The sequence below is a fragment of the Somniosus microcephalus genome, chromosome 10 (genome assembly GCF_052327205.1).
Source record: "Somniosus microcephalus isolate GS21.2 chromosome 10, FLI_Smic_1.0, whole genome shotgun sequence".
Lineage (NCBI taxonomy): Eukaryota > Metazoa > Chordata > Chondrichthyes > Squaliformes > Somniosidae > Somniosus > Somniosus microcephalus.
Window position 1 is genome coordinate 185971310 of NC_140996.1, and position 25158 is coordinate 185996467.

General features: G+C 48.4%; 1 protein-coding gene across 1 annotated transcript in view; it reads left to right on the forward strand.

Annotated features, from left to right (window-relative positions):
- LOC147111927 (relaxin receptor 1-like) overlaps window positions 1–17449 on the forward strand; it is a 220318-nt gene extending 202869 nt beyond the window's left edge. Inside the window, exon 19 of the mRNA XM_085998301.1 lies at window positions 16415–17449. Coding sequence (XP_085854427.1) covers window positions 16415–16662 — 248 coding nt within the window. The 3' untranslated portion in view covers window positions 16663–17449. The remainder of the gene's footprint in view (window positions 1–16414) is intronic.
- The last annotated feature ends 7709 nt before the right edge of the window (window positions 17450–25158 follow it).

The following is a 25158-nucleotide window of genomic DNA, read 5'->3' on the forward strand; positions in this document are numbered from 1 at the left end:
GCTACAACTGTATAGATAAGAATGGAATCAGGCAAGTGCAGTCCCACCCAGCTGGACGATGGTGGAGAGGCGTTGGAGGAGAATGGTGTGGTCAACCATGTCAAAGGCTGCAGACAAGTCAAGAAGGATGAGGAGGTATAGTTTACCTTTGTCATAGTCACATTGGATGTCATTTGTGCCTTTGATAAGTCAGCAGGTCAGACAGCATCTGTGGAGAGAGTAACAGAGTTAACATTTCAGGTCAATGACCTTTCATCAGAACTAGAAGATTTTAAAGCTGAACAGCTTTTAAGCAAGTGCAGACCCAGGGAAAAGGGCGGGGCAGGGTGTAGGAAAAGAACAAAAGTGAGAGATCTGTGATAGGGTGGAGAGCAGGAGTGATTAAATGGCAAAAGTGATGATGGCGCAAGACAAAATGAGGTAATAATGAGACAAGTATAAATGGTTACAGCAGAATAGCAGACGAGGATGGAAGCATGGAAAATCTTAGTTTTATGCTTGTAAAACAGGCCCGGTGTCAACCAGTATTTGGCCCAAGTTTCTCCAGTCTTTCCTCATAACTCAGGCTTCAACTATCTAGGCTGTAGCCTCTGAAATTCATTCATTAAACCTCTCCTTTACGACCCTCCTTAAAACCCACTTCTTTGACCAAGCATTTAGTCACCATTCCTAATATCTCCTTCTTTGGCTTGGTGTCCATTTTGTCTGATTATGTTTCTGTGAAGCACCTTGGGTGTTTTTCAATGATAAAAACAATATATAAATGCAAATAATAATAATGGTAGTAGTAACTGTTGTTGTTATTACTCAGACCCCTGACATTAGGGATCAACCTCTGCTGTTCTCTGCATTGTCTCCAGTGCTTGCATGTCTCTTCTTTCTTCGCGACTAGAACTGGACACAATATTCAAGGTATAGTCTGACCTGGCCACTATTCAGTTTGATCACTACTCTGACTTATATTCTGCTGTTTTGGCTATGTAATTCAATATCCGATTGACTTTATTGATTGCTGTTCTGCCTTGGTTGGACATGTTTAGCATTGAGTCTACTAAGACTTATAAATCTCTTTCAGCTCATCTTTAGCTATTTCAACAGCATTCATGGAGTACACGTGTCATCTATTTTTCTCCTATGTGTAGCACTGTACACTTGTCTGCATTACATGTCATTGCTATTGCACTGCCCACTTTTGTATCTTGCCGAACTCATTCTATAATTTCTAAGCTGCCTCTTCGAATTACACTGTCTCTCCTAGTTGGATATCATCTGCACATTTGACCACTTTGCACTGAGTTTGTAAGTCCAGATCATTTATGTAAATTAGAAACAGACCATATGTTCATATATACCATGCCAGGAAGATGCTATTTGTAGAATGACATGAAGGCCATCTTAAAGGGAATATTAAAAATAATATTCTGGCACTGTAGCTGATGTACCATTCAATCATTAGGATAGCCATATAATGACCATTCTTCCCGTATCTGCACAGCCAATGAGCCTGTAGAATTGAATGGATCTGTTTCTCTGCTCTACGTGGTTCATGCCATTTTTGATAAATTCAGAAAAGGCTAGCTGTCACTTGACAAATGCAGGCCCTAACAGCTCCCTGTTGATATTACATAGATCACACATGGCAAACTGGAAAGATCTGGAGCCATAAAAATTCAGCGCTGTTGTGACCTTCATCTGTACAAAGAACGCTCTATGGGCAGTTGACTGTGGCTTGAAGTGTTCCTTCACAATGTCACGCAGGTGGTGTATAGCTTCCTTGAAAAATTGCAAGTCTGCTGATGCACAGCTCATCAGAAAGGTCTTGGTACGACCTTTGCTGCTTTGGGTGGGGTAATAGTGAATAGGTTGCTGCTTTCTGCCATAATGCCTCACTCTGTAGCCTCTTGCCTCTGCTGTTCCTCTGCCTCCTCCATTATAATAGGGTACAGAGGTATGCCCATACCTGCTTCTCAGTTGTTCTAACAGTATTGAGAGGTTCAAGGGTCCAATATGTCTCTGGTGCAGAGAGATTGACAGTACTGTAGTAATGTATCGCACAGGTCTCAATGAGGAAATATTTTTAAGTATCGCTAGGAAACTCGCAAACAAACTGCAGAAATCCAGCAAAAAGATTGGGGATTCTTCGGTGCTCAAACTCCGCAGATACATCAAATTAAGATGACGGGGACTGTGCTATGCCTCTTACAGTATATCCAAACGTAAATCCATGCCAGTGTATTGGTGGCGTTAAAGCAGGAATCCCATGTCAGCTGTGTCATTAGATGGGGGAGGAGCTATGGAAAAGGGTTTGACAAGCAGATGGTGTGAGCAGCCAAAAAGAGCAAGGGATCTCACATGTAGTGCTTTTTAAGCATAAAAAGTAGCTGAAATCACTTGCACACAAATTTCCTTGTTAAAAATTGGCACTACAGCACTTGCACGCCATAGTTATGGCGATAAATATGAGAAAATTTCAGGCCTATATTTTTGAACTTCAGCTTTATTTTTACATACTATATAAGTTTCTGTGTTCTTTGTAAAATGTTTATATTCATCATTTCTTTATCCTAATCCTTTCTTTTCTTTGTATAAAAGTAGCAGATCTGCACCAAATTGGTACTCTATCCTTACATGGCTTAGAACCATAGGGGGTGATTTTCTGAATGGGAAGCTTCTGGAGGCGGGACTCCCACTTGTCGGGTTTCAGACCCGCCTCCATCAGCTTCTGGCCAACCAGTGGGATTTTCCCCTGATTGCCCTTGTTAAGCCCGCCCGGCGGGCTTAGCAGGCCAATTAGGGCGAAGGCAGTTGCAGAGCACGTCAACGTATGACGTGTCATCTGTCAAGAATTTTTGAAAGAAGAAATGTCATTGTTTGACAGCTCTGTGAAGCTGTCAAACACTGACATTCTGTGTAGTTTGATGAGTCTTTGGGCTCGATTTTGCCATTGGGGCAGGCTGGGAGCGTGTCAGGTGTTTTTCGAGTCCTGAACCCGACTCCAGTGTGATGTGGGAAAAAAGTGCGATTTTCCCCTAATTGGGCAATTAATTTCCAGCGTGTGGCCCAATTAGTCTTTCCATCCTGAAAGTCGCCTCCAATGATGTCATCAATGCTGCTGGATTTAAGGCCTGCAAGCAGCCTTGCTTCTTCTGGAGACTACAAACTTTATGCCCATTGCTGTGATCGCTTCATTCAGCAACTATGTCCAGCAGTAGGCCAAAGTGTGCTCCACAGTTCGATGACGCCACCCTGCAAGCTCTGGTGGAGGGAGCAAGAGCAAATAAAGAGGTGCTCTTCCCTTCCTCAGGGAGGAAGAAGCCTCCCCAGCAGACTAAAGCTGTGTGGATGCAAGTGGCCCAGGAGGTCAACTCTATGTCTATGTGCCGCAGAACCTGGCTGCAGTGCAGGAAGAGGTTTCATGACCTCCTGCTCACAGGAAAAGTGAGTATGACTTTCATATCACCCTCAATCTGATCCCCATCGCCTCTCCTCACCAGCACTCTGCTTTGACAACCTCTTCCCCCACATCCTACTTGACACTTACATCCCTGCACCCTTATCCATTCCCTCTATCTCTATGGTCACATTCACTTAACTATTCGACCATGCAGCCCTCACACGCTTTATCACTGTGATGCAATGACAACCTACAACACACAAGGAGGGCCTGTTGTCTCCTAAGTATCTATGCTATGGAATCTCTACACTCACTCCTTCATTCTCACTCAAACTCCACTTGTGTCCCTCATTGCAGGAAAAGAGAGCTCACAATAAGAGGGAAAGAGCAAGGACAGGAGGAGGGCCACCCTCAGTAGCCCAGCTCACCACCTCAGAGGAGGCGGCCCTGGAAATTGCCGGGATCGAGGAGGATTCCCAAGTGGGGAACGGACAGGCAGGCGCATCACAGCAAACTGGTGACAGAATAGTTTGGCATCTCTTTCATTGACATTGCATGAGTCACTGATAATGAATGTGATGCTCTAACAGATTGACTTATGATCATCTGCACTATTCAATGTGCATGTAACCTTGACCTCACATCTCTAACTCTTTCCTTTACTCCCCCACAGGACCATCGACAGCACCTGTCCCCACTGTCCAAGAGGAAGAGCCTGAACTTCCAGACTCCTCAGAGGAAGCTGCAACCTCTGAGGGCGCTGCGTCAGCAGAATTAAGCGCACAAATCACCAGCGCAGACACTCACACCTCGGTGGGACCTTCGGGACATAGAGTAGAGTTGTCACCTGGTGTATCACAGCTCACAAGTGAGCATCAGCAGATGGTGGAGACAGGGACAGCAGTGGAGAGTCCTCGTCGGTGGGCGCAGGATGCTCCCAGTTCGGCTCCGCTGCATGTCGGCCCTGTGCCTCCAGGTCCATCCAGAAGGAGAGCAGTGCTGGAACTCCAGGAACAGGTGCAGGAGTCTCTGGTAGGTTTTGTCTCCAGGGTCGCTGCGAGTGTGGAGCGAATGGAGGAGTCCATCGCTAACATGAGCAGAGCCTTTGTGGAGGCATTGGCGCATGAACGCATCACCACGGAAAGGATGGCAACCTCTCTGGAAAGGATGGCTACCTCCATGGTAAGGCTGGCTACTGTAGAGGAGAGGGTGGCTACGGTAGAGGAGAGGATGGCTACGTCCATGGAGGAGCTTAGGTGCCAGGGTATGGAAAACATGGTAATTGTTCAGAATAGACTGACATCTCTTAAGGAGCGATAGTTAGCTATTGAGCAAACAAACCAGACCTTCATGCAAGTCCTCGGGAGTAGGACTTCCAGTACAGAAATGGGTCCTCATGGCCCCCATGAAGTGCAGAAAAGTGCTGTCAAGCCACTTGCTAGCTCTGAAGTGGGGCTGACCCATGAGAGGGATGTTGGTGGCAGACAACAAGTAAGTGGGGGATCCTCTCCAAGCGCTCACACGACTATGCCACTGCAAAGCCCTCGGTCAGAGCCCCACCAGAGTCCGCACCCAACTGAGATCGGCGTCTCAACCCCTGCACAGCCACAGGAGCAGTAGACTGTTGCCGAGCCCTTACAGCTTCGCATCCCCAGAGGACGCCCGCCAAAGGTGTCGAGACAGGAGCAGCAAGAAAGTGAGCAAGGGGCCTCCACATCTGCTGAAGCCACAGGGGAAGCACCACGTAGGAGCACGTGTAAGAGGAAGATACTGCACAAGTAGTCACAAGGGTAGTCACTTGGGTGTAATGTTATATTTAATTTTGAAAAGACATCAGTTGGTTATTGTCATTAAAAATTCTGATGGCAAACTGTTGCAGTTGTGGCATGTGTCGTTTCGCTAATGGGACTTCCACATTGAGGGATTAGGATGACTTGCAATTGTTAGTATGGTGGTCAGAGTGATAGGAATCTGCAGGTTCTTGGCGATTGTCGATGGTCTGATAAGAAGATGCGAGGCAAAAGTATTTGATTGTGCAGGCTAAGCAAATCTGGCCAAGATGAGTGCGTGCCTTGCATCCTGGGCAGCAATGTGCTCGCATGCTGCTGCCACTGGTTGATGCGCCTCTGCAAGCTGTTTGTTGTTGCTCTCCTCCTCCTCCTCCTCCTTATCTGAGGAGGCTATGTGATGAGCCACTTGTTCCTCAGGCATCTGCAAGCCACAATGCTGTGCCGTGTTGTGAAGTGCACAGCAAACCATGACCATTCTGGAGATCCTGGCTGCTGAGTACTGCAGGGCTCCATCTGATCTATCAAAGCATCTGAAGCGCATCTTCAGCAAGCCGATGGTTTGCTCGATTATGGACCTGGTAGAAATGTGGCTGGAGTTGTAGCGCTCCTCAGCTTCGGTGGATGGGCTCCTCAACGACGTTATTAGCCACGTCTTCAGGGGATAGCCCTTGTCTCCAAGTAGCCATCCGAAAAATTGGTCTGGCGGACTGAAGAGCGGAGGCACACTAGACTGGCGCAGGATGAAGGAGTCATGGCAACTGCCAAGGTACTTGGCACAACCATGCAAAATTTCCTTCTTGTGGTCACACACCAGCTGTACGTTGAGGGAGTGGAAGACCTTGCGGTTGACAAAAATACCTGGATTGTGATGGGGTGCCTTAAGGGCCACATGTGTGCAGTCAGCGATGCCCTGCACCCTTGGAAAGCCTGCCAGATTGTCGAACCCAACCGCACGCACAGTTATACTGCCTTGATCCTTGGAGAAATTGATGTAATTGTGTGTGATGGCAAAGAGGGCATTGGTTACCTGCGTGATGCAAGTGTGTGCGGCCGCCTGGGAGACGCCACTGATGTCTGCTGCTGATCCCTGGAATGAGCCTGAAGCAAAAAAGTTGAGTGCGGTGGTGACTTTGACGGCCACTAGTAAGGGGTGTCCACCTGCTCCTCTGGGCTCCAGGTCTTGCTGCAGCATTGCACAGATGTCACCCACTACCTCTCGCAAAAGTCGGAGCCTCCTTTGGCACTGCTGCTCAGTCATGGTGAAAACTCCTTTTTAATGGTGGAGCTGCAGCTGTTAGTAAGCAATCCACTTGTGATGCTGCCAGGATTCACTGGCGAGTTCCAGAGGAGGTGTGCAGCACGTGGGAAAAGTGGGAAAATCAGAAAGGCCACTCAACATGGGATTATAGAGGCAATTAAGTGGTTGTTAAGGGCCTTAAGGGCCTATCCCGCCTCTTGGAGGCGAGATGGAAACGGGGTCAAAAAGCTCGCATGTGGGAAAATTGCTCGGAGGCGGGATGGAGGCGGGATCGGGCCCGCACGCCATTTTATGCGATTTTACCACCTCACACGCCGCCAATCCCGCCTCCTCGGGCCTGGCAAAATCGTGCCCCTTGTGTTCAGGACTCATCAAACCTTTCTACTTTGCAGAAATCAGCTGGCTGCTGGATCGGAGGATGCAGCAGCCAGTCTGTGATCTCTACAATGGAGATGTCGGGAACTCCGGCTCCACAGCAGCTGAAGGCTGTAGGTAGAAACAAAGATAAGTTAACATTTTCTAACACTTTACACTCACCTCACATACTTACCACTCCACACTTGCACCCATCACTCACTTCTACATCGCACTTTCAGTCCCCTCCGACCCCCGCAGACCCACTGCTCGCCCCCTACACCCTGGCGGGGTTCCCCCAGGTCGGGAAGCCTGCACTTCAGCACGAAAAATGGGGATAATCCTATTTTCTGCCTGTTAACAGGCAGTTAATAGGCTTTAATCCCTTCCTGCCTCCAAGGAGACGGGACCCAGGGCGGGACAGCTTCCCGCCTCCAGGCAAGAGTGCACGGAGGCGGGTTGGGGGCGGGTTTGCCACCTGCCCCCAAATTCTGCCACTTTCCCGGCAGTCCCGCCTCCATACCCGTCTCCTCGGGACTGAGAAAAGCGCCCCCATAAAATCATAAAATGGTTACAGCACAGAAAGAGGCCATTTGGCCCGTCGAGCCTATGCCAGCTCTCTGTAAGAGCACTTCAGCTAGTCCCACTCCCCTGCCCTTTCCCCATAACCCTGCACAGTTTTTTCCTACAAGTACTTCTCCAATTCCCTTTTGAAAGCAGTGATCGAGTATGCCTCCACCATCCTTTCAGGCAGTGCATTCCAGATCCTAACCACCCGCTGCGTAAAAGAGTTTTTCCTCATGTCACCTTTGGTTCTTCTGCCAATCACCTTAAATCTGTGTCCTCTGGTTCTCGACCCTTCCGCCAATGGGAACAGTTTCTCTCTATCTACTCTGTCTCGACCCTTCCTGATTTTCAACACCTCTATCAAATCTCCTCTCAACCTTCTCTGCTCTAAGGAGAACAACCCCAGCTTCTCTAGTCTTTCCACGTAATTGAAGTCCCTCATCCCTGGAACCATTCTTGTAAATCTTTTCTGCACCCTCTCTAAGGTCTTCACATCTTTCCTAAAGTGCGGTGCCCAGAATGGGACACAATACTCCAGTTGAGGCTGAATCAGTGTTTTATAAAGGTTCATCTTAACTTCCTTGCTTTTGTACTCTATGGGGGCGATTTTCCCACTGAAGGCGGGTTGGAGGCGGGTTTCCGTTTGGGTGGGTTCCAAACCCGCCCCCACTGATAGGTTTGAAAAAACTGCAATTAGCCAGTTGATTTCAGAGGTGTGGGTTGCCCTCGGTCAATTAGTGTTTTGGGATTGAAACTCGCCTCTGCTGACATCACTTTTCCAGCCTCATTTAAGGTCTGCTTGCTGCCTTGGATCATTCCACTGGATTTCTGTCGATGCTGCACCACCTGCAACATATTTTAAGAAACCACTATGTCCAATTCCAAGGCAAGGGCCTCCCCGAGGTTCTCGGATGAAGCGCTGCAAATGTTGGTTGAGGGGGTGAGGGCTAGCAGAGAGGAGCTCTTCCCCTCATCTGGGAGGAAGAGGCCGCCCAAAGATACCAAGGCTGTGTGGGTCCAGTTGGCAAGGGATATAACCTCCAGATCTGTGTGCAGATTGGGTGAATGTTTATGCGTATTGATGAAATGCCATCCCTGTTGGAAAGCATTAAAATTATTTGATGGCAAAATGTTGGCGTGATGGCATCTGTTCTTTCACCTTAGGCAGCTCCACATTGCGGGCTGCACAACACTTGCGTTGTCAGGTTGGTGGCCACAGTGAAAGGAGGCCAGAGAGTCATGTCCATTGTCTGTGATGTCTTAAGATGGAGCCAAGGACATAGAAACATAGATACATAGCAGATAGGAGCAGGAGTAGGCCATTCGGCCCCTCGAGCCTGTTCCACCATTTAATGAGATCATGGCTGATCATCCAAATTCAGTACCCTGTCCCTGCTTTCTCCCCATATCCCTTGATCCCTTTAGCCTTAAGAAATATACCTAACTCCTTCTTGAATATATTTAATAAGTTGGCCACTCTCTGGGTGAAGAAATTCCTCCTCATCTCTGTCGTAAATGACTTACCCCTTATCCTTAGACTGTGACCCCTGGTTCTGGACTCCCCTGCCATCGGGAACATCCTTCCTGCATCTAGTCTGTCTAGTCCTGTTAGAATTTTATAAGTTTCAATGAGATCCCCTCTCATTCTTCTAAACTCTAGCGAATATAAGCCTAATCGACCCAATCTCTCTTCATACGTCATTCCTGCCATACCCAGGTATCAGTGTGGTGAATCTTCGCTGTACTCCCTCCATGGCAAGAACATCCTTCCTCAGATAAGGCAACCAAAACTGCACACAATATTCAAGGTGTGGTCTCACCAAGGCCCTGTACAACTGCAGCAAGACATCCTTGCTCCTGTACTCGAATCCTCTCGCTATGAAGGCCAACATACCATTTGCCTTCTTAACCGCCTGCTGCACCTGCATGCTTACCTTCAGCGACGGGTGCACAAGGACACCCAGGTCTCATTGCACTTCCCCTTTTCCCAATCTATGTGCCAACCTATGCAATCTGGCCAGGATACGTACATCCCTTGCATCACGGGCAGCCATGTGCTCGCGTGCTGCCGCTGCTGCTGGTCGATAGTCCGGCGCTCGGTCCTCCTCCTGCTCCTCCTCCTCATTCTCCTCCTCATCCTCATCTGAGGAGGCTTGGAACTGAGCCACTTGCTCATCAGAAAGCTGCAAGCCATGACGCTGTGCCATGTTGTGCAGTAAACAACAGACCACGACCATGCTGGAGACCCTGTCTGCTGAATACTGCAGGGCTCCACCTGATCGGTCAAGGCATCGGAAGCGCATCTTCAACAGCCTAATGGTTTGCTCGATGATGGATCTGGTCGAAGTGTGGCTGGTGTTGTAGCGCTCTTCTGCCTTGTTAGCTGGCCTCCTGATCGGCGTCATTAACCACTTCTTCAAGGGGTAGCCTTTGTCACCAAGGAGCCATCCGTTAAGTTGGTGTGGCAGATTGAAAAGCGGAGGAACACTAGAGTTCCGCAGGATGAAAGAGTCATGGCAACTATCACAGAACTTGGTGCAAACATACAAAAACTCCTTCTTGTGGTTACACACCAGCTGTACGTTGAGGGAGTGGAAGCCCTTGTGGTTGACAAAGATAGCTGGGTTGTGATGGGGTGGCCTAAGAGCCACATGTGTACCATCTATGAAGCCCTGCACCATTGGCAAGCCTGCCATATTTGCAAAGCCAACTGAATGCGTGGTTATACTTGCTTGATCCCTTGAGAACTGGATGTAATTGTGCGCCTTTGCGAAAAGGGCATCGGTAACCTGCGTGATGCAACTGTGGGTGGCCGACTGGGAGATGCCGCTGATGTCTGCTGATGATCCCTGGAAGGAGCCTGAGGCAAAAAAGTTGAGTGCGGTGGTGACTTTGACAGGCACTGGTAAGGGGTATCCACCCGTTCCTCTGGGCACCAGGTGTTGGTGCAGCAATGCGCAGATGTCTCAGACAACCTCTTACGAAAGTCTCAGCCTCCTTTGGCACTGCTGCTCACTCATGTTGAGGTAGCTCATCCTCTGTCTGTAAACCCTCTGTTGGGGTTATCTCCTGCGGCAAGGTGCCTTGAGGCGCTGGTGCCTCCTGCCCTGTGCAGCATCAGGTGGCTGAGCAGGAGGTTGGGGCTCCTGTTGCTGTTGCTGCTGAGCTGCCTGGTTTTGCCATGGATGCTCCTCATCCGAATCTGATCTCCATGGTGAAAGGAAATGAATGGTTTCCATGCTGCTTGAAGATGCCTCTGTTGGGGAAGCGCTCATTCCAAGTGGGGAGAGGGTCTTCCAAGGAGGTCCCACAGTTGATAGATAGAAGCTGTAGCACCTCCGACATCGGTAGGCCTGCTAAAAGTGATGAAAGACCTTTTAAAGCAAAGTTCTGCCACCTGCAACTAATCCCTGATGAAAGCTCCGTTTTAATGGTGGAGTTGCAGCTGTGAGGAGGCCACCCACTTGTCAACCCACCAGGTTTAGCTAGCGTGGTTTAGGAGGGTCGTGGAACACGCTGAAAATGTGGAAAAATAATGAGGGCCTCTCTAATCCTATATCAAAATAGGATTAGAGAGGCCCTTAACTACTATTTAAGGCTCTTAACAACCTCTCTGGCCTGCTGGAGACGGGACCTTTTTGCACCCAGCAAAACCGCCTCCGGCAAAATTGCGTGGAGGTGAGTTGGAGGCAGGTTCTGAACCCGCACTCTCTTTTTTTGATTTTCCTGCCTTTCCCGCCTCCAAACCCACCTCCTCGGGGCTGGGAAAATCGCCCCACTTGCCTCTATTTATGAAGCCCAGGATCCTGTATGCTTTTTTAACTGCTTTCTCAACCTGCCCTGCCACCTTTAACGATTTGTACACATATACCCCCAGGTCTCTCTGTTCATGCACCCACTTTAGAATTGCACCCTTTAGTTTATATTGCCTCTCTTTGTTCTTCCTACCAAAATGTATCACTTTGCACTTTTCTGTGTTAAATTTAATCTGCCACGTGTCTGCCATTCCACCAGCCTGTCTATGTCCTCTTGAAGTCTATCATTAACCTCCTCTTTTCTGTCATCTGCAAATTTTGAAATTGTGCCCTGTACACCCAAGTCCAAGTCATTAATATATATAAAGAAAAGCAGTGATCCTAGTACCAACCCCTGGGGAGCACCACTGTATACCTTCCTCCAGTCCGATAAACAACCCTTCACCACTACTCTCTGTTTCCTGTCACTTAGCCAATTTCGTATCCATGCTGCCACTGTCTCTCTTATTCTATGGGCTTCAACTTTGTTGGCAAGCCTATTATGTGGCACTTTATCAAACGCCTTTTGGAAGTCCATGTGCACCACATCAACTGCATTGCCCTCATCAGCCTTTCTGTTTCCTCATTAAAAAATTCAGTCATGTTAGTTAAACATGATTTGCCTTTAACAAATCCATGCTGGCTTTCCTTAATTAATCCACACTTGTCCAAGTGACTGTTAATTTTATCCCTGATTATCATTTCTAAAAGCTTCCCCACTACTGAGGTTAAACTGACTGGCCTGTAATTGCTGGGTTTATCCTTACACCCTTTTTTGAAGAAGGGTGTAATATTTGCAATTCTCCAGTCCTCTGGCACCACCCCCGTATCTAAGGAGGATTGGAAGATTATGGCCAGTCCTTGCACAATTTCCACCTTTACTTCCCTCAGCATCCTAGGATGCATCCCATCTGGCCCTGGTGACTTATCTACTTTAAGTACAGCCAGCCTTTCTACCACCTCCTCTTTATTAATTTTTATCCCATCCAGTATCACAACTACCTCCTCTTTCACTATGACTTTGGCAGCATCTTCTTCCTTGATAAAGACAGATGCAGAAGAAGCTTTTGAAAAGTTTCTATGATTATCTAACCAATGTGACTCTAATGCTATCTTTTTATAATACAGTCCCCACCGCTTATAGCGGGGGTATTGTGCTAACTCAATTTACCCGTTATACGCATTGGACAGTTTATATAAATCTATATTGTTTATTTATAACCTTGTATAATACTTCAGATGAATAATTTTCTCACTTTTGTTTCTATGGCATCTAATAAAACTGAACATTAAGCTAAGAAGTCTTATGCAATGTTCACTTGTTACATGCAAATCTTGACATGTTCCTTTCTGTGTGAGTAAATGAGAGGAACTGAAGGAGTAAACTCTCGACATAGAATTATTTAAATCGAGAAGTACCGAAAGGGAATGTGGCTTTCGAATAATACCTTAGCATGTGAAGTTCTCTATTAGTAACTAACTAAAAAAAACTGAGGCTTGAAAGCTGACCCTGTTCACACATTTTTGAAGCACTATGTTCACAATTTCTTCAGACACCACATCTGTGCTGGATTTAAGCTCCATTCTTTTCAGGGTGTGGTTTTAAATCCCCCCGGTGACAGAATTTGTGATGGTGTTCACTTTGGCCTCTTGGTCAAAAATCTCTGAGATAGATAGATTTTTATTAGGTAAGGGTATCAAGGGATATGGAGCAAAGGTGGAGTCGAGGTGCAGATCAGCGTAGCTAGCCCGAGGAGCTGAATGGCCAACTCCTGTTTCTATGTTTCTCTGGATATCCCAAACGGCTTCACAACCAATTAGTTACTTTTGAAGTGTAGTCACTATTGTAATATAGAGAAACGCAGCAGCTAAATTGCACACAGCAAGGTCCCACAACCAGCAATGAGATAAATGACCAAGTATTCTGCTTTAATGATGTTGGTTGAGGTATAAATATTGGCCAGAACACATACCTTGCTCTGCTTTGAATAGTAGCACAGTACATCTGAGAGGGCAGACAGGGCCTTAATTTAACATCTCATCTGAAAGATAGCACCTCCAATACTGTAGCACTACTGCAGTAGTAGTCTTTCTCAGATCCAAAGTAGACGACCTCACATTTCCCCATATTGAAATCCATCCGCCAAAGTTTTGTCCACTGTCTTAGTCTGTCTATGTCCCTTTATAACTTCCTTTTCCCATCTATACAACTTATGGTGGATGTACAACTCTATTCCTTCATCCAAGTCATTAATATATATGATGTAAAGCTGAGGCCCCAATACAAATCCATGGGGAACACCACTTATCACATCCTGCCAATCAGAGAACAAATCCTTTATCCCTACTCTCTGACTCTTACCTCCCAACTGATAACCAATGTCTCAAGGTTATCTCCAATTCCATGCGCCCTCATTTTTGCTGCTATTCTATTGCGCTGAACCTTATCAAATGGCTTCTGGAAGTCCATATAGACAACATCCATAGGAACTCTCCTATCTACCATACTAGTGACCAGCTCAGAATATTCAATTAGATTAGTCAGATCCTTCACAAATCCATGCTGACTCTCTTTGATCAACTGATATTTGTCCAAGTGTTCAGTCAATCTGTCTCTGATGATAGATTCCAGTAACTTCCCCATAATTGATGTTAAACTGACAGGTCTGTAGGTAACCAGTTTCTCTCTCCTTCCCTTCTTAAATAATAAAATGACACTTGCAATTTTCCAATCCAAAGCCACCATTCCTGAATCTAGAGAGCTTTGGCTAATTTTGACTAATGCACCTGCAATTTCCTCACCTGTTTCTTTTAATACTCTGAGGTTCTGAAAGGCACAATATAAATGCAAGTTCTTTCTTTAAAAGTTAATGGCCTAGAAATTGGGTTGGTAGCGCCGGCGCTGAGCACCTAAAGAGACCTAGAATTGGGGCGAAGCGCTATGTTGGGGCGGACGCTATGAAGATAGCGCCAACTCGCTAAGTGTTTGCGCGCGCCCGCGAGCGCAAGCAGCTCATGACGTCATTTCAGTGTGCAACGCCTTTTAGGAGCGCCTGAGCGCATATTGGGTGGCGCCCGGAGCCTTAGCGCCCAGCGCTATTAGTGACAGTTCGAGGGAGGGCTAACAGGCCCTTCTCGGAGTAGGGGGGCGCTATTTAAAGGGGACAGCTCTACTGCAGAATCTTCTGCCACTTGGCCTGCTCATTGCGCTCACTGCTAGAGAGAGTTGGTGAGCTAATGTGGAGCGGAGTTCTGGGATTTGAGCTTTACAGTACTTGGTACCTTCAACCCTGTCCGAAGCACTTGCACCACTACACCTAAAAGCCTTTTGACCAACTGGCATCGGAATGGGAGCTTGTTTGGAGGGCGACGGACCTCATCTGCACTCTGTGCAGCAGTCATGACGACCTGCCTTGCCCTGCGGGGAGACGGTGGCCGAACTTGCCTATCCCCCCTGCGTTGCTCCATGCCACTTGGTCCGGCAACTGGTTCATCCTCAGAGCCACCCCCCCTCCCCTCCAGGGGACTACTATCCCCAGTCTGCAGATGTCTCCGCTCCCCGGATTCTGCAACGGCTAGTCCGGATTCCTCCTGGTCCTCGCCTCCGGTGGCACTGGCACTGGCAGCTTCAGCGCGTTGAGCCCGAGTTGGTGCTGCTTCATCTGAAAGTGGGAGGTGGAAGAGTGGCTTTAGCAAAAGGACAGGTTTGCTGAAAGGCATGCCAGATTGCGGCAAGGCTCTGACATGGCTGCACACTGAGGATGCATGCTGGCGGGGGGACCAAGTGGCAGGCAACAGGTGGAAAAGGTGAGAGTCTTACCCTCGCTGTCGGTAATGGGGTCGGCAGATGCAGTGGTAACTGGACCAGACAGACGTCCTCCAAGTATCTGGTGCACTCTCTCCTCCAGATCCATGAGAGTGACCACTTGTGCAGGTCCGCCACCGGTTCGACGCTGCTCCTTTCTAATCTGTGCCATCTTGGACTGCAGGGGAAAGAAGGGGAGGTTCTGTTACATGAGGCCTTGAGACCTCATCGCATGCCCCCCATGGTGCAAGAGCCCTTACATGAGGCCTTGAGACCTCATCGCATGCCCCCCATGGTGCAAGAGCCCTTACATGAGGCCTTGAGACATCTGTCCATGTGTGTGGCCAGAAAGGGCCATGGGTGCATACTGACAGATGGCCTTTGGCGCATCATTGCAGCAGGGTGCCCGAAGTCAGCTGCAGATGGAGGGAAGCACAAGTTTGGTAAACCATCACTCACCCTAACGATCCGTGTGAGGTTGTTGAATTTCTTCCTGCACTGAACAGGGGTCCTGGTCGCCATGCTGCTGGAATTCACCCTCACAGCAACCTCCCTCCAAGATCATCGATAAGCCTTCTGATTTGGCCTCTTGCCATTATCCGGATACAGGACCTCTCGACGGTGTTCAACTGCAGCCACCAAGTGGTCCAGAGCCTCAGTGCTGAAGCGCTCTGCTCTCTGCCTAACCTTCTCCATAATGCACAAGTTTCTAACGCCAGACAAGGGCGAGCGCCGAATCTGAGGCCTACAGGGCGTTGGGTGTTGAAGCTCAGTCTGACTGACCCGCCCCTTTAAGAGCCGGCCGGCGCCTGTAGGTCTCGTGCTTTCCCGTAATTGAGTTCACCTGCGCTGCGCCCGTCCGCGTCGATATTGAGTAGCGCCTGACCTTTTGCGCCTTAAGAGCACTGTGCAACGGCTGATTTAGCGCCTCAATCCCCTTTGGGGGCGATGCAACCCAATATCGCGCCAGGCGGCGATAAGTTTCGTCTGGCAATAAACTTTGCGCATCGCCAGTTCTAACGCCTCAAGCGGGGCTATACCCAATTTCTAGGCCACTAATTGTTACAAAGTGCACCAGAGTCACTTGCTGGTATAGAATGGTACTACTAAATATTAATTGAAATTCCAGTGCTACATCACTATGCAAATATGTCAACAAACTGATGAAAATTGTAATAGTTTTCTATGGTTGAATAAAAATCTATTTTTAAAGCAAGATTTCATTCATTTTATAGCCTTTTAATCAACATTTGGGTTTATTCAAAAAAATAAATACAATATTGGGTTGACTCTCTAAAGAAATTAGAAGATGGTCTGCAGCTTTTCTTTGCATCAATATTTGCAATATTCAGATCATTTTATTATATTTTCCTAAATAAAAGCAGTATTTCAGTCCATCAATATTGTTAAAAATATAAATGTATTCTTATTGGTGTTTTCTTGATTTTTCAGGAACAACTACATCATGGGTAGTTATATTCATACTCCCAATAAACAGTGCCTTGAACCCAATTCTCTATACACTCACAACCAGTTTCTTCAGAGAAAAGATGAAACAATTTCTGTGCAAACATCAACAAAGTAATGGAAATAACATGTCGACAGAGAGTTCTTCAAGACAGTCATCTTCATCAGTTAAACTTGGATTTTTAAAAAGGGTATCTGCCATAGAAAATGTAATGAATTCAAGACATCGCTGACACTGTGGAACATTCTTACCATCAAGTATGGAAGCACAGTTTACAAGGAAAGCACAGACTAGATTATTCAGGAGGTCACTGAATACAGTAATTGTTGCCTGTATTTTAAGAGTGTGCCTTCATTACTACAGTTCAAAACTTGCAGAATTTACAGAAGGCAGGTGTCTTTGGTAGTTATCTAGCAGTTACGACCTGAAAATGGTTTCTCGTAAAGCTTTAAATACAATGTTGCTGATTAGTATTATTCTCTTTTCTTCAATATAAAGAAAGAAGTTCTACAGAAGCAGCAAAAGAAAATGGAAATACTATTTTAACAAGAGTCATTTTAAATTCAATTTGACTGTTTTGTTATTTTGTGAATATCTTGTTTAAATGAGTAAGCAGTGAAAAGAATGGGAAGCCTTTGCTACAGTTATTCAATTGTGATATGTTGCTCCAAGCACAGTGTTTTATTTGTACCCTACAGAGCATCAACAGCTCTGAGGAATTAAAGGCTCTTTCAGCTAGCAGAAATAAACGCTAGTATTACATAATAAAGCCACCCAAATGTCTGGCATAACTTTCTGTTTGTAATATTAACCCTGCACTGCTAAAATAAACACTAATTTTCAACTAATTTTAATTCTGTTCACACTTTCCTTTTTTCATTATTCTCCAGGCTTTCCCATTCTTTCTTCTATTTACTTTATTTTTCCTTTATTTCTAATTTACCTCATTTTATCTATTCTGTGCCTTTTTATTCCTAAAAATAATACTTAAAATACCCACTTATCTAGTTTCCTTTATCTCTTGGGCTTCAATTTTACAGATGAGAACCAGAGGGAAAAAAGTAGCATCAGATTGGATGCAAAATATCCCTCATGGTTGTTTTGTTAGCCAATTGAGGCCTAGAAGATTGGCATGCTTGTGTGTAAAAGCATCAAATTAGGATGTACAACTATATCACAAGTTATTTCAGCTGTGGTGTAGCAATCTAATGGTTAAGAATTATAAACAATCCTAATGCAAGGATTTTTTTGAAAAAAGCATCCCAATTATCAAATGATTTCTGCATTTGCAATGTTTCTTTTCAAAGGGATATTGATCCCAAATTTTTGTGGGAGCTCTGCTGGTCTCTGCTTCAACTCTGGAGGAATGCAGTTGGAACACCCAGGAAAATGATGGAGACCCAGTTGTGTCAGGCCTCCATCATTTCCAGGAGTTTCCTCATGTATTGTAAGGAGTGAAATCTCTGTCCACCCCTTCTAAGGCAAATGACAGGCAGATGCTCACTAAGGTGGGAGTTCCTGCTCCTCAGACTCTAAGGTAACCTGACATAGTAGTACCAGCGTGATTGGAGGTGTACCGGCCTCCACAAGTGGCCCTATTGGTGGGGAAGTGGCCTGGAGCCACCCCGCCCCCCACCACCCCGCAACCCCCCACACCAGCAAAGAAACAGCAGGTCAGCTTTTGAAGATCAGCCCCCTAGCTCAACAGGTATTGGGGAACTTAAAGTCCATTTAAAAGGGGATATTGCAGCTTTAATGGTTTAATTTAAACTAGGAATTTGAACCATCCTCTCATCTGAACACACATTACCTGCAATAAACTATGCTTAAACATTATTGATGTAGTCAGTGCAGAAAAGTGAAAATAAGGTAGTTTGTTTCAGATAATATTCCAGTTCCATAATACACCAGCTGTCATGCAGAAAATTTATAATTACACAAAAATGCTGGATCTTGTCACAAGTCACTAGCATACAGAAGGGCTAGCATCATGAAGTTAAAAATGTTAGTGCATCGTTATTATTAATGGAGTTGTATTAATTATCATTATATATTGATACCGTAAAACAACAGTTTAATTTTGCATTACTGGAATTTCCAGATGTTTTCTGGTAAGCCCAGGGTGGATGTCTAATCTTACCTTTATTATAATTTTTATTATCTTAATCACTATTCAGCACAAAAAAATCTCTATCCAAGAGTGTTAAAGTATCGTGGCCTAGAAATTCAGTTGCGTTCGCCAGCCGTTAACGCCATAAGAGGGGTAGATTTCCAGCACTAGGCACTTAGCGCCCGGGCGCAGAACGAACTGCGCCTACGCCCAACTTCAGTTGTCATTTAGCGCCGGCGCAAAGTGTTTGCACCCGCTCAGCTGCGCGCGCAGCTTATGACGTCATTTCGTCGTGCAACGCTGTTTGTGCGCCCCAAACCGGAAATTCAGTGGCGCCCGCCCAATGTGGGCGTGGCGCTGTTAAGAACTGTGAAGTGGAATGCAACAGAGGCCCTGCGGGCCTCGGGGAGCGCTAATTAAAGGGCACTTACACTGACCTATAAAGCCCAGCCATTTTGCTGCAATGACTTTAGTGCTTTGGATTTCTGGACAGAGACCAAGGAACAGAGCTTACTGATTTGGGACAACATAGGAGAGGTATTTTTGGCTTCTGGCCAGAGCTTGGAAATTTGATTCATTGTGATTTCACTGTTTGCAAGTTTATTATGGGGGCTGTATGGGGTGGCAACCCTCAGTTGCAGCATTATGTGCGAAGGGCTCGCAGACGCTGTGTGAGAGGGCCAGCCATGCCTAGACGCAGAGGGGCCATCAGGTGTCAGCAACGTAGGCCTTACCCACTCAGGGAATACCGGCAGCAGGTGTCCTATCTCACCATGACTGCCGCGCAGTGTGTTAAGAGGCTGCGCTTCAGAAGGGAGGTGGTTGCAGAGATCTGCCAGCTGCTTCACAGAGATCTGCGTCCGCAGCTGATGTGCAGGACGTCTCTCTCGGTGGAAGTGAAGGTCACGGTGGCTCTGAACTTTTATGCAAGCGGCTCCTTCCAAGCCGCTGCTGGGGACATAGCGAACATCTCCCAGTTCGCCGCGCATCGCTGCATCCGGCAGGTCACCGATGCCCTTTTCGCGAGGAGACACCAATTCATCTCCTTCCCCATGACCCTAGAGAGGCAGGAGCAGTGTGCAGTCGGATTTGGCAGGATCGCGGACTTCCCCATGGTGCAGGGCGCCATTGACTGCACGCATGTGGCTATGCGGGCACCTATCGACAATGCTGAGGATTACCGCAACCGGAAGGGCTACCATTCCCTCAATGTACAGCTGGTGTGTGACCACAGGCAGCGCATCCTAGCTGTCAATGCCCGCTTTCCAGGAAGCAGCCACGATGCATTTATCCTGCGCCAGACTACTGTGGCTGACATGTTCGAGGCACAGCCTCCACCAAGGGGATGGCTTATTGGGGACAAGGGCTACCCTTTGTGTACATGGCTCATGACCCCGCTCAGGGCGCCCAGGACCCCTGCGGAGGAGGCATACAACGAAAGCCATCAAGCCACAAGGAACATCATAGAGCAAACGATTGGCGTCCTCAAGCAACGGTTCCGCTGCCTGGATCGCTCCGGCGGATCTCTACAGTATTCGCCGGATAGAGTCTCCCAGTTCGTCGTCGTTTGCTGCATGCTGCACAACCTGGCTATCCGCAGGACTCAGGCACTGCCACCTGACGTAGCACCACCACCTCAGGAGGACGCGCAGGAGGACCATGAGGAGGAGGAGGAGGAGGAGGAGTACCAGGCCAGGAGGGAGCCACAAGGTCCAAGGGCCGTCCGCCGGCGGCTTATTGAACAACACTTCTAGGCCCCCTGTCAGGGAATGGCTTGTGGCAATGAACGCACCTGAATGCAGCCGCTCCGCAAGCCCTCAGCCGCTTAACGCAACAACCACTGGAAACATGACACCTGGACAAGCTGAATAAATAAAAAGCTTTATTTAACAAACTCAGGGCCCTTCCCACATGAAATAGAAAAACAGACAACACCCCCCAAAAAACTGTGAAAAGAATATCTCACTCCCACAACCTGGGGAGGAATAACAAAACTTGCCCATCCAATTGGCCTTCATCCTTGGCCTTACCAAAAGAAGCCCCCCCACAACAGAACACAAGCACCCCCATATAAAAAACCATTGGCCTTCATCCTCGGCCTTACCAAAAGAAGGCCCCCCCACAACACAAACACCCCCATATAAAAAACACCGTTGCCACCGTACTCTACTGGGTGTGCCGAGAGGGCGAGTCCTTGTGCAGCCTTGTGCGGCCCCTGCCCGACCTGTTGCTCCGCCTCAACCTGGGCCCTGTGGGTGTTGCAAGGCTGGGGGAAGGCTCCTGAGGGGCAGAATGCGTGACGGCAGATGCCCTTGGGGGTCGGCCTAGACGAGGTCCGGCCCTGGAGGGGCCGGCTGCTGACTGCTGCAGCTGTGGCTGCGCAGCATCAGTCTTTGCAGCAGCTCGTCGCACCTTGGCTGGGGGAGTTGCAGTGGCGGCTGCAGCAATGGGGGCAAGCTGGCTGATGGCACGCGCTCGCTGTTCGCCAGAGACACTGGCACTCGGCCGGGCTGGCAGTGCAGCAAGCGCAGCAATCTGGTGGAGGCCAGACCGCTGTGCTGCAGCAGGGCGGCGGGTGCCCTGGCGATGCTTCCGCGACACAGTGAGTGTGGCAGAAGTGAGTGGCCGAACTGCCCTGGTCTGTGCCCGCATCAGATCAGTGAGTGTCTGCACGGCACCACTCATGAACTCGCGACTCGCGTCCTGCGCTGCCGCGAGTTGGTGGACACCCCTGTCCTGCGCTGCCGCGAGTTGGTGGACACCCCTGTCCTGTGCTGCCACGAGTTGCTCGACAACCCTGTCCTGTGCTGCCGCGAGTTGGTCAGCACCCCTGGCGTGTGCTGCCGCGAGTTGCTCAACACCCCTGGCCTGTGATTCCCCGAAAGCGGCCACACTATGAGCCAGGGACTCAATGGCCTGAGGCAACTGTCCCACAACCCCCATGGACTCCTTGTGGCGCCGCTCCGAATCCGCCGACATTTGATCAAGGAGGCGCACCTCCTGGGCGAGGTCCGTCTCCGGACTGGAGGCCGGACTCTCCCTCTGGGGAGAAGGCCGCCAAGCTGGCCGACCCTTCCCGCATGCCTGGACGCCACTGGGCCCAGCAACTGCCCTCCCCTGCAACACTTCCCCCCTCTGGGGAGAAGGCCGCCGTTCTGCCCGACCCTTCCCGCGTGCCTGGACGGCACTGGGCCCAGGAGCTACACCCCCCTGCAACACTTCCCCCTGGCTCTCCTCCAGGCAAGACGTGTCCCCTCCATTGCCATCCCCTGGCGCAGATGATGCTTCCCCCGATGTGCCGCCTTCCTGTTGGTCCTCGTCGTGCTCCTCTTCCGAGGGTCTGGCACTCTCTGCTTCAGGGACCTCCTCCTCACCAGCTGAAAGCAGGAAGGCACAAGAGTAGCTTTACAGTGAGGACAGGGCGTCAGCGAGGGAGGCATGAGTGGTGGCATTCAGCGCATTGGTCAGACAGTGGCAAAGGATGTAGATCTGATGCGCTAGGAGAACGAGAGAGGTCCAAACGGTCATGTCCTTACCATTGGGTCGCAGCACAGGGTCGGCATCTCCAGTGGCAACAAGGCCAACCACCCGGCCACGCATGAGTCGAGCCACGCTCTCCTCCAGCTCACTGAGCTCCTGGAACTGGGCACGGCCTCCCCCGGTGACATTCTGGCTCTTCAAATTCTGGGCCATCTTGGCCTGCAAGAGAAAGGACGGCCTCTAAGTACATTGTGGTGGCCTGTTGTTGTGTGCACTGCCTCCCATGGTGGAATAGCTTGGCCAGTGTGGTGGCCTGTTGTTGTGTGCAGTGCCTCCCATGGTGGAATAGCTTGGCCAGTGTGGTGGCCTGTTGTGTGCACTGCCTCCCATGGTGGAATAGCTTGGCCAGTGTGGTGCCCTGTTGTTGTGTGCACTGCCTCCCATGGTCGAATAGCTTGGCCAGTGTGTTAAGTGCAGAAAGTGCTATTGAGGATCATGCCAGTGCCATAGCTGCGGGAGGAGGGCTGGCCATTAGGCCTTTGAGGTCCCTTTGCCCATAATGTGAGGTGCACATGCAAGGATGAGGAGGACACTGGAAAGGGTACTCACCTTGACCATCCGAGTGAGGTCGTTGTACTTCTTGCGGCATTGGTCACCAGTCCTGGGGACATCGCTGTTGACTGACACCCTGTGGGCGATTTTCCTCCAGGCTTTCCTGTACTGCCTCCTGGGAGCCTTCTTGCCACTGTCCGGGCACAAGATCTCTTTGTACCTTTCCAACCCCCTAACCAGCACCCTCAAAGCATGCTGGGAGAAGCGCTGCGCTCGTTCACGGGCCTTCTCCTTGGCTTCAGGCGCTATTTGGGTCCACCAGCAGTGTTCAGGCCTAGCTGCAGGGCTCCACTATCCAGGGCGTGGCTGCAGACAAAGTCGACCCTTCCCCCTTTAAGAGCTGGCCGGCGTCAGGGTGTCTGCTGTCAATCAAAACATGACCGCACCTGCGCTGCGCCCGGCCTCGGCGTTATCAGTCCGCACCGCCGGCTTAGCGCCTGAAGATAGGAGTGCAACGCCAGTTTCAGCGCTCGCCCAAACTCTTGGCCAGATCTACTGAATTTCGGCGAAGTGACCTGCAGTTTCCGGTGGGCGCTAACTTTAGCGACCGCCCGACTTTACCGCCCCAAAAGTGGCTATACTGAATTTCTAGGCCCTTATTTTGTGTCACCCAGCAGAATGCACAATCATACTTTAGAATTCTTCCCTGATATTTTGATAATGTTACCCACACTTCAGTTCCTAATATTCTTTGACTGAAGCAGCTAAAACTGCCTTTGCTCCAATTAATCTGCCCTCCCTATATTTTTATTACTAAGGTGTCGTGAGAACAATTGTGAATTTTGTCTTAAATTATGCATGCTTGTACTGTACAACAGAAATGAAACTTGCTTTAATTAATGGACACTTTTGGAGAGATTTAACCAAGCAGCAAAATAGTTTATCAATTTGGCTGATTTACATGGGAAATTATTACTCAAACATTTTGAACTGAATGTGTATCTTAAAGTTAACTTATAAATACAGATGAATTGAAAAGCCATTTATTGTTGTCATCTTTGTTTTAATCCAGGTCAGTAATCATGCTGACACCAGAAATTACATGTAGCCATGCCAGGTTTTTGAGAACCATTATTTTAACTTCTTCGTACAAAATCTAGGCTAGCACTCTAATGCAGTGCTGAGGGAGTGGTGCACTGTCGAAGATGCAGTCTTTCGGATGAGATGTTAAACTGAGGCCCCATCTGCCCTCTCAGGTGGATATAAAAGATCTTATGGCACTATTCGAAGAAAAGCAGGGGAGTGCTCCCCAGTGTCTTGGACAATATTTATCCCTACAGCAACAACAGATTATCTGGTCATTATCACATTGCTGTTTGTGGGACCTTGCTATGAGCAAATTGGCTAACGTGTTTCCTACATTACAACAGTGACTACACTTCAAAAGTACTTCATTGGCTGTAAAGTGCTTTGGGACACCCTGAGGTCGTGAAAGGCGCGATATAAATCTAAAGTTCCTTCTTCTTTCTTTGTAGTAAATTATAATGAGTCAGATCACATAAATGTATTACTACAGCTATTTGGCTTATTTATTCAAAAAGGGTAAAGATTTTCAGATGTCATTATATATTAGAAAGGAGAAACAACTTCAGGATGTCCCAAAACACTTTACAGCCAATGAAGTACTCTTGAACTGTAGTCGCTGTTATAATGTAGACACATACAGCAATACAGGGGCTCATAGGGTTGAGGGTAATATCTTAGTATGGATAGAGAATTGGTTAACGAAGGAAAACAGAGAGTAGGGATAAAGGAGTCATTTTCCGGTTTTCAGGCTGTAACTAGTGGAGTGCCGCAAGGATCAGTGCTTGGGCCTCAGCTATTTACAATCTGTACGAATGACTTAGCTGAAGGGACCAAGTGCAATGTATCCAAGTTTTCTGACGATACAAAGCTAGGTGGGAAAGTAAGGGTGAAGAGGACACAAAGGGGGAGAAATTCAGTTGTTAGCGCCACCCGTTAGCGCCTTAAGAGGGCAATAAGTGGGGCGCTAACCAACTAGCGCCCGGGCGTGGCGATAACTGCGCCTCTCGCGAAATTGAACGGACATTTAGTGGCAGCGCTAAACCATACCGCCCGCTCTCCTGCGCACGCAGATCTTGACGTCATTCCAGAGTGCACCGCCCTTGGGGCGCCCCGGACCGGAAATTCAATGGCGCCCCCCCCCCTCCTTTCCGCCTGTCACTACCAACGACAGGTTGACTGGAACACTTCCCAGTCGCTGTGGGGCTGGGAGGGCGCTATTTAAAGGGGGCTCTTCCTGTCTTCTGTGTGGTAGCCATTTTTGGACCACTCGTTGTGAGAGAGAGAGAGAGAGATTTGCAGAGAGACAAAGGGAGAAAGAGAGACTTCTGCATTGAGTCAACGCTGTCTGAGGTAGTTTTGGCTTCTGACCATAACTTTGTAGTTGCTTTGCTTTTTCACCGGCATAACTTTGATTGCCCACATATTATGGGGGCTGCAATGGATGGGAACGTTGTGCTTCTCCATCACATTGAGAGGGCACAGAGACACAGAGAGAGTGGC